A 9,407-nucleotide genomic window follows, 5' to 3' on the forward strand; every position below is an offset into this window, starting at 1 on the left:
CTACTTCGCGTGGAAGCTTACCCACTAGACTTACCCAGAGGGGCTGGGTGGGCTAGAGAGGGGACAACAGCTGGAGTACCTCCTGCATTTGCCTGAGGCTGTGTGCACCTATTTGAGAAAGATCATCACCAGAAATAACCTTGGACAGGGTTGCAGGCCTCTGCTGGGTTGCCTGGGAGGGACAACATAGCAGAGCCCTCACCCTGAGAGACCAGCACCCACCAAGAGCCACACCTCCCAGCCCTGCTGGTTTGGCCATCCCCCGCCACCGCACCCCGCCAGAGACCCTGCTGGTTTCATTGGTGGTGGATTTGAAAACACCAGGATGCTTGCCAGTGCTAGGCGTGTCTGCCCTTGGGGAATGGGTGAGTGAGGCGGGCAGCAGTGGTCCCCTGCCAGAGTTTTGCCTGACTCACCTACCACCCCAGTACTGTATTACTGAAATGAGGACATTTCAGAAATATGAGGGTGCTGCCGGGTGCTCCACACCCACCCTGTCCCAGTCAGCCTGAGGGCTGGCGGCAGCCTTGGCTTTATCTCCACAGGAAAGATCAAAGCCGGCTGTGAGGGGTTTGGTGCTCTCTGGCTCTCTTTGGAAGGAATCTTGGCAGAGACCGTTTGTGTTTCCTCCTCAGGCACCTGATATAATTTACACCTTGATATAATTGTCTCACCTTTTACCTGGATGGCTGCCTTTCTTTTCATGGGAAGATCAAGGCTTTCTGCGACTCAGGAGAACCTCAGGCCAGCAGGCTAGTCAGAAATAGGGCAGCCTCTGTGGCACCACCTAGTGCCAGCCCATGCGGAGAGAATGCTCACAAAAGGGGAACCTGCCCTCGGTAAATACTTGGGTTCTGGACAGTGGGGATACAGAAAGACAGAGCATTTTTCTTGCTTTCTTGAAGATAATAGTCCAGTGGCAGTGACTGAGCTGGCATGAGTGAAATAATGCTACAGGCAGTGAGTGCTGAGAGCTAATGTGGGCACACAGGAGCCCAGTGAGTTCAGGGCAGGACCATCTGTGTGAAAAGATGACCAGGCGCAGGAGAGAAATGCCGAGGGAAGTGGGTGAGTGCAAGTGGAATGCTCAGTTTAGGGCCATTGCTGAAGGGGATACCAAGATAAGACTGGAAAGGGAGCTTTGAATGCCAGAAGAAATGGTTTGAACTTCACCTTGAGGCTCTGGGGACACTGAAAATTTTAAGCAGGGAAGTGACAGGTTGGGAGGGGTGGGTTGGAATAGTCTTGTGGTCAGCTCCCTCCTGTAATGAACCATGCTGGGCCCGTAGTGTTCTCAGGAGTGGAGGTGAACAGCTGGGGAGTAGGGACACTTGTGAAATGGGAGTGCCAGTGAGTTGGTGGCCTTTTGAAGGCCAAGGCCAGATGGGTTCAAGCTAAAATCTATCTCGTTAGTTGTGGCAGCCAGCTCTCCTCCCAGGGGCCCTAGGGTTTCCATTCTAGAGCTCGCTGAAGCCGCACGGTGAGCCGAGCCTGAGCTTGGCGGCGAGCTTCTTTGGAAGATGGAGTTATTGGCCAAACCAGTTGGTCAGCAGGGCCAGCTGGGAGCAGTCTTTGATCTCCACCCTGCCCTCAACCCCGGCCAGCCAGCTGCGAGCACCCAGACACGGTGGGGGAGGCCGCCCAATCATGCGATTGCAGGCTGTCCAGAGCACGGCCCTCTTTACTCTTTTCTGCATTTTGGGGAATAACTTCAGAAATGATGACAGATTTGAGTTAGAAGTGGCTGGAGACGGCATCTAACACAGCCCCCTTGAGTTGGAGATGAGAAGCGACTTTCCCAAAGTTACACAGCCAGGTGATTCCAAAGTGCCAGGAGCGACTTAAGTGCCTTAACTCTACTCCTCACAATTGTGAGACAGGTACTGTCAGCCTTGTCCTAGAGATGAAGAAACTGAGGGCAGAGAGGATAGTGACTGGTCCAATGACGCCTCGCTGGCAAGGGAAGGGCGCTGGGGATGGAACCTGGAGCCTGACTGCCGGGTGTCTGGCTTGCCTGGGGCTGCTCTGGCCCCTCCTTCACCATGAGGGAGGTCTCCAAGGCTCCGAGCCATCTCTAGTCTGGCAGGAGCTCCCCCAGGCTCTTGGCTTTGCCCTTCTTCCCGCAAGACCTAGATCAGTGCTGAGCTTGTAGGAAATGCACTCCCTGAAGCTGGGAACTCCCCACGGAGGGGCATGGGGCAGCGCGGGCCTCAGCTGGAGGGATGACTGCTGGGACTCAGGGTAGCTGCTCAGCCCTGAGGCGGGCAGCAAGGCGAGGCTGTGCTGCCCCTCCCATTCTTCAAGCATCACTCAAAGGGAGAGGAGTCTCCTCAGGTGGTAGGTAGGAGGTGGGTGAACAAGAGACTGCAGAGGGGACCATGCAAGGCCACAGAGCCTTTCTGGGTGGTGAAGGCCTAGCTCAGCTCTGGGCACAGGGCTGCCAGAGTCAGGGCAGCAGAAGGCAGATGGGAGGGAGGTGTGCCCCCCCCCCCCCCCGCCCCATTTCCAGTCACCAAGGGCTCCAGCATAGCTGCATGCGGTGGGGGTGAACATGGCCTGGAAGGGAGTGTGCGTTGGGGTCTGTGTGGAGGGCGTTCTTTTGAGCCCACATAAAGCCTTGTGCTGAGACACTGCATTCCTGCTGGCTGGGCTTCCTGTTCCAGATGCATTCCTGCCCCAGAGTCACCACAGAGACTGCTTGGAATCTGGCCCCACATTCTCCAAATTCAGGGCGAGATCTGGTGAAGGTTCCCTCCCTTTACCTCCCCACCCTCTCACTTTGGAGGGAGGAAGCCACCTGACTGGCCAGCCCTCCTACCCCCCTGCCCAGGGAGGGCTGGGATGGCGTCTGGCAGGGCCTGGGGGGTGAGGTGCCACACATCCTGTTGGACTGGCATAGAGCGGCTCCTGCCAGGCCTAACATTCTGTCTCCCTCTCTGTATTTGGGAAAGAGGAATGGGGTGGGGGTGCTGTCCAGGAGCATAGGGCCGGGAGGGGGCAACCAAGAGGACTCATGATAAGCGAGAAAGGGACTGGCCTAAAAGTCAAGGTATTAAGTGATGGCAGGTAACTCAGGCACTTGGTCTTTCTTCCTGCCTGGGCCTGGCTGTATGCCTTGATTTCCCCATCTTATAAAGTTAGAAACTTGTGGGGTGGCCTGGTGCGGCAGCGGTTAAATGTGCATGTTCTGCTTCCGCAGCCCGGGGTTCACTGGTTCGGATCCCAGGTGCGGACATGGCACCACTTGGCACACCATGCTGTGGTAGGCGTCACACATATAAAGTAGAGGAAAATGGGCATGGATGTTAGCTCAGGGCCAGTCTTCCTCAGCAAAAAGAGGAGGATTGGCAGCAGTTAGCTCAGGGCTAATCTTCCTCAAAAAAAAAAAAAAGTTAGAAACATTGTTTGTGGCTCTCTGATGGGGGCTCCTGCTAGGCTGGCTCAGGAAGGGGAGGAAGGAGCAAGGAGCAGACGGGGGCGGGGCGGGGGGGGGGGCGGTCAGACTGTGTTCTCCCTTCCAGTGAACAGTCACTTCCTCCCACTGGCTCCAGCCCCAACCTCCTCCCCCAAGGCTTAGGGGCAAGTCTGCACGTCCGCCAGCCCCCTTATCTGCTTCCAGGGGATTTGGGTCCTGCTGGCACTTTTTTCCCAGCCTGATGACCTTCCTCAGGAGGAGGAAGTTTCCTTAAAGGCCACCTGCCCGGCTGGTCATCAGACTATGTCACCTTCAGCAGCGGCCTGGGCTCCCAGCCCCCTTTTAGGGTGTGGGGGTAGAATTCCGTGGACCAAGAGGGTTGGCGTGGAGACAGGGAAGCAGGTACACTTCTTACACCTCCAGGCTGCTCCCCTGTCCCCCTGGCTCCCTCCTTCCCCAGCTTTAGGGTACCCGGGTGAGGAAGAAGAATGGGATGAGGAGAGGATTCAGATCAAGCCCCGGACACAAGGCCTTCTGCCGTTGCTGGGAAGGATTTCCTTGTGGGCAGGAATCCTTTTCCCCTTTTACCGCGCCGGTACTCGCCCCGAGGCGCGCAGGTGGGAGCGCCGGGACGCCCGAGCGCGGGCCCCCTCTGCCCACGGACTGCACGTGGACTTCATTTCCTTCCGCGCTCCCGTGCAGGCCCCCGCCCCGCGCTCGGCTTCACTTCGGCGGCAGGAAGACAGAGCGGGCGTGGGAACCGGGGGCCGGCTGACCCGGCGCCTCGAGCCGCACGGCATAACCAGGCCGGGGCACGGCGCTGCCCGGGCCCCAAGGGCTGCGGACGGCGACCTTCATCCCCGCCCTGCCAGCGCGGGGAGCTGCCCAGCCCTCGCCTCGCTGCCCCTCCCGGCGCGCCACCTCCGCCCCGCCCCCGCCCCTGCCACCTGCGCCCCGCCCCGCCCCTTCCCCCGTCCCCGCCGCGGGGAGTGTCCGGGGGCCGCGCGCACGGGGTCTGGCCGCGCCCGCTCAGCCGCCCGCCCGACGGCTGGGTCCGGATCGTTCGGTCCGGCTGCGGTGGCCGCGGCTGGGACGCCGCGTCGGGGCCGGGAGCGGGGCCATGCTGAGCCGGCGGCGCGTCTTCGCCGTGGAGCCGCTCGGCGGCCGGGGTGAGTTGCCCACCCTCAGGCCGGCAGGGTCCTCCGGCCCTGGAGCCGACCCCGGCGCCTGGGCCCCTGTTTGCGCTGCCCGGCACACCCGGCACGCCTGCCCGAGGCGTCCTCCTCGCCCCCTCCCTTTGGAGGGCCGTCATTGTGCCTTGCACATTGAGGACCCTTTGGTTTTTGGCGTTAAACCAGCCACCACCTCCATCCTGCTTTCTCCGGGTCCACTTCCCTGTAATTCCTGATCTGGATGCTTCTCCGCCCGGTCTCTGCCACAGTTAGTAGCCGCGAAAAGCCCCCTCCATGGCGGCGGACCCCTTTCCGAAGGAGCCACGCAGGGGGCCTTCCTGGTCGACTTCCTTGCCCAGAGGGGCCTGGTTTGCATCCAGCTTTCCCGCGTGGCCCACTCTGAGACGTGGGCGGCCTTCCATCCTCTCTCCTCAGTTTTCGCATCAGTACAGTTGGGGCACCCAGAGCGCAGGGGGCCTGGCACAGAGGTGACGGCAGATGGGCGGTAGCTGCTTCTCCTACCCCATAGTTCCCTTTCTTCCGTTTAAGTTGTTTCTTTTCAATCTGCACAAAATCTTCCTTGTTTCTCACTTAAAAGATCAAAAGCCCCAAAGGTTATAGCTGTTGTCTCTGTGTTACCCTCCCCCAGAAGCTCCGGAGAGACTTCATCTTGCATCCTGATGGCAGTTTGGACCCCAGGCTTCCTTCTTTGTGCCCCTCACCCTCTCCCTGGGGAGGAGCAGAGTCACATTCCCCTTTGGGGAGCAGCCGAAGAGGCTGCAGCTCCCCACCTATGACTTGGAGGCCTCAGGCCCACCCCAGGAGTGGGAGTACAAGGGCTCCCTGGGGAAAGCCCTTACGCCCTCAGGAAGCCAGGCCGTTGAAGGAGCTGATGAATGTGACGGCAAGGCTTTGCCTACCACAGCCTATGTCATGGGTTTGTGATTGCTAACAATTACTGTTGTAAAGGGAACTCCATCCTAATGTGTCCGCCAGGGTTCCAGAGAGATCTGGGCAGGGCTGTGCCTGTCTGGTCTCCTCCTTTTACCTCTGGCCCAGGACACTCCTCCCTGGGAAATGCTGCCAGCTACCAGGAATGCTGGGGGCGTGGGGGCAGCCTGCCCAGCCTGATACTGACTCTCTTTGCAGATGGGGCTGGTGAGGACCTGGCACACGGTTGTGTAGTGCCTGGAGTCACCAGCACCTACAGACGGATCCCGGACGCTGCTCAAGGGTGCCCGTCAGACTCTTGGACCAGGGGTGGAGAGCTGAGAAGTCTCGGGAGGCAGATTCCTCTTCTCAAGCTGGCCTCCTGGGACTCAGGAGTGGAGATGGTGGTTGGGGACAGCCCGTTGGCCCCCTCCCCAGGTCTTCCTCAGGACTCTCTGGCCCTTGAGCCCGTGGGGAGCCCGGAGCCCCTGGCTCTTGCTGCTCTCGTACCTCCTGCCCACCTGGGCCAGCTCTTAGCCAGCTGTAAGCTGGAGCAGGTGCTGGAGCGGTCCCGCCATCTCCGGACTTCCCCTGCCAGCTTGTCACAACACCACCGCTCCCCAAAGCCACCAGGCAAGCCTGGGTGTGAAATGCTCCTTTTTGGAGCAGGGGAACAGCAGGCCACTGAGGCAGAAGCTGGCCTAGGGGCAGGCCTGGAGGAAGCAGAGGTGGTGAGTTCTAGGTCACAGGCTGGTGAAGAGGGGGATGGAGGTGGCTCTTTTCCCCAGGGGTGGGGGGCTCCCCACTTGTTTTCCCTGGAGCTCTCTCTGGGTGGAGCATTCCTTGTCCCTAATTGACGGGTCGTGTCACAGCTTCTTGCCTCACCCACTCCCAGAAGAGGTGGGCAGGGACAAGCCTGCCTGGCTAGGCATTGAGAGGCCAGCCGGGTGTGTGTTTCTCCTCTTCTTGCCTGTTCTGCCCCATCTGTTGGCCCTTTAGGGTGGGTATCTGGTTGAGTTCAGAAGTCTCCCCTACCTCACTGTGTCCCACAGGTGGGGGGCTCAGGGCCTGGAGCCTGGGCCTGCCTTCCAGGACAGGGTCTTCACTACCTGGAACACCTGTGCCAGGTGCTGGAGCAGATGGCCAGGCTCCAGCAGCTCCACTTGCAGCTGCAGACCCAGAGGCCCCTTGGGGTGAGTGAGCCATGGGCAGGCAGGCCAGTGGCAAGTGGGGTCAGGAGGGGAGGGCAGGTGAGTGGGGGAGGCAGAGGAGGGGTGGGACCCCTGAACCAGGGCTCCTTCAGCCCAGCCTCAGCCCTCTGGTCAGGCCCTGAGTGTGCATCTGTCCTGTGCGTAGGATCCAGAAGAGGAGGAATGGCCGGTCCTGACCTCGTCAGTGCCACCCTCTCGTGCCCCAGGCAATGATGCCAGCGGGCCATGGGAGCTGCTCAGCCAGACAGAGGATACAGGTGAGGGAGATTTGTGTCTCCCTCTGTGTCCTGCCTGCCCAGGGCCCCACAGGCAGACCTCTGAGCCCTGGGCTTGATGAGTGGCTTCCTGTTCCCGGCCCTGGGTCACCTGTTTCTCTTTCTGAAGGGGCAAAAACAGCTTCACCCTCTAAGGTAGGAGTGCCCAGCGTCAACCCTCCCAGGCTGTCAGAGGCCCCAGCAGAGCCAGCTCACTCCTTTTCATCCTCACAGGGACACAAGGTGGGTGATGGATATGTGTGGGGTGGGGGTGGGGGTGGTTGGGATGTGTAGATACACAGAAGCCCAGAAACTCTGAGGAAATGACAGGATTCCTGTTTGGAGCGGGTGATTTGACCCGGCTGTGGTGACAGCTGTCTCCGGGAGCTTGGTTGGGGGTATATTGTGGGGAGGGGCACCGTGGTAACCCCCTACCCTCTGTTTAGCGGGATCTCTCCCACTGGAACAAGGTCAAGGTCCTGCTCAACCGGATCCACCGGAGGAGCCCTCGACACCCTGAGCCCCCTGCCTCTCCTGCTCGCCCTGCCCCCAGGTGAGTCCTGTGGCCCAGCCCAGGTTAGGGCAGAAGGCGGAGTCTGATGGCCAGGATGCTGATATTGGACTGCCAGTTGTCTTTGTCCCTGTGAAGTCTGAGAGACTTAGACAGTCTCAGAGAGGGTGCTGGAAGAAACAGAAGGTAGTTAAAGCAGTCCACTTATAGATGAGGAGGCTGGGGCTGGGCTGGGAAGGGAAGTTGTTTTCCTGAGGCCACATGGTGAGTCAATGGCAGAGCCAGGACCAGAGCATGAGAAATCTCTTCACACCAGCCCAGCAAGCTCTCACCCCTCGACGCTGAAACTTAGGCCACCTCTCTGGGTTTGCTGGGGAAGCAAGATAGGGACAGTGACAAAGGATTCCACAGTGAATGATGGGGGATCATACTGAAGAGTTTTCCAGGGAGTTAAAGTACCATGTTAATGAATATCCCAGGCTCCCTACGGCAGATGAGCAATGCTTCATCCACTCTGGGGCCGTTGCTACCTTTGTTTCCTCCTCCCAACCTCATGCCTCCTTTCCATTTCACAGGACTGAGTCGAGACACCTCCCTGCAAGGCCTTCTTGCCACCCGCTCCGGAAGACCTTTATGCCATCATTAGTTGTTAAGAAGCAGCGAGCAAAAAACCTGTCTGCCTGCTGAGACCTCCTGGCGCAGGGACGTGACCCTGGGTGGAGGGGTGTGCAGTGAAGTCTTGCCCTTTGCCCTATCGCTGCTTCTGGGCACTGGCAGGAAAAGCTGCCGACGCTCGCCCTTTTCTCTGAGGCAAGGGCTGAGTCTCTCCTTTGAGCAGCTTGGCAGAGGAGCCTGGTCCCCTGAGAGGCCCCAAGGTGCTGCAGCTCCTCAGCTCCTCCCTGGTTGTCAGAAATCCCTGGGCTTAGACAATATGGACCAACTTACTTATCAGGCGTCCATGGAGTGTGTTTGGCGTGGTGATCTGTCAGGGTCCAGCGTGTTGCAGATGTGTATTTATGCAAAATGATATATATCTCTCTGTGAGACTGTCAGTGTTGTGAACTGGCTGGATCTGTCTCTCCTGAATCATGCACTCAAAGGATTGGTCTTCTGGGTGAGGTAACTGCAGAAGGATGAAACTGACCTTCGTTCCTCAGTGGGCAGTTACTGATCTGGAGTCCTGCTTTCCCCCTCATAGCTGCATGGGCAGCCCCAGGACAGAGAAGGGCACTATCTTGGCTGCTTTTGCATGGACTCTGCCCACGGAGCAAGAGCTCCTGAAGACTGCACTAAGAATGGAAGGGTCAGGGACAACATGGGAAAGAGCAGAGTAGCCTTCAAGGTTTGTTCTCAGCTGCTTGGCTCCACACTAGCCTTTACACATTGGAGCTGAAACCAGAGGTCCATACTAGCTTTTGGACCTTGACCAAATCCCTTGACTTTTCTGAGCCGTAGCTTCCCACTTAATCTCCCAAATGGTATAATGGTGCCTGCCCCACCTGCCTCACAGGCTTATGAAGATAAAATGAGATTAAATGTCACAAAGTGCTTTGTGAATGTTAAATGAATAGGAAACGAGAGGGTATGGATGTCGGAGGGAGGCTAGCTGGAGGGATGATGGGAAGGTCAGCAGATAAGAGGGGGCTGGGATTGCTAATCAGGGCTAAAATGGCCGGTGATTAGCTTTGAGCAAGCCATTTCACTGAGGTCTCTTATCTGAGAATTAGGGCACTAACTGCTGACCTGCTTACCCCACAGCGTTGTTGTGAGGACTAAAGGAAATGTCTACTTGAATATTGTGGTGGGGTTTTTTATTTTTAAAAAAGATTTTATTTTTCCTTTTTCTCCCAAAGCCCCCGGGCACATAGTTGTATGTTTTTAGTTGTGGGTCCTTCTAGTTGTGGCACGTGGGAT

General features: G+C 58.2%; 1 protein-coding gene across 4 annotated transcripts; it reads left to right on the forward strand.

Annotated features, from left to right (window-relative positions):
• Positions 1–678: 678 nt before the first annotated feature.
• C2H8orf58 (chromosome 2 C8orf58 homolog) lies at positions 679–9,038 on the forward strand. 4 transcript variants are annotated; one of them, XM_070611291.1, is made up of 7 exons: positions 679–839; positions 5,737–6,248; positions 6,570–6,710; positions 6,874–6,985; positions 7,113–7,225; positions 7,429–7,535; positions 8,069–9,038. In XM_070611291.1, exons 1-7 carry the CDS (start codon positions 812–814, stop codon positions 8,178–8,180), a joined length of 1,125 nt encoding a protein of 374 aa, XP_070467392.1. In that variant the 5' UTR covers positions 679–811; the 3' UTR covers positions 8,181–9,038. The 4 variants fall into 4 exon arrangements, with proteins under 4 accessions (XP_070467392.1, XP_070467393.1, XP_008521197.1 ...); XM_070611292.1 differs by lacking the exon at positions 679–839 and adding an exon at positions 4,260–4,584; XM_008522975.2 differs by lacking the exon at positions 679–839 and adding an exon at positions 4,487–5,524.
• The last annotated feature ends 369 nt before the right edge of the window (positions 9,039–9,407 follow it).

The sequence above is a fragment of the Equus przewalskii genome, chromosome 2 (genome assembly GCF_037783145.1).
Source record: "Equus przewalskii isolate Varuska chromosome 2, EquPr2, whole genome shotgun sequence".
Taxonomy (NCBI): domain Eukaryota; kingdom Metazoa; phylum Chordata; class Mammalia; order Perissodactyla; family Equidae; genus Equus; species Equus przewalskii.

Coding starts and splice junctions, on each gene's coding strand:
- C2H8orf58 (XM_008522974.2), top strand. CDS start 5,571: ATGTGTCCGCCAGGGTTCCAGAGAGATCTGGGCAGGGCTGTGCCTGTC. Junction 6,711..6,873: donor AGACCCAGAGGCCCCTTGGG/GTGAGTGAGCCA, acceptor TCCTGTGCGTAG/GATCCAGAAGAGGAGGAATG. Junction 6,986..7,112: donor CAGCCAGACAGAGGATACAG/GTGAGGGAGATT, acceptor CTCTTTCTGAAG/GGGCAAAAACAGCTTCACCC.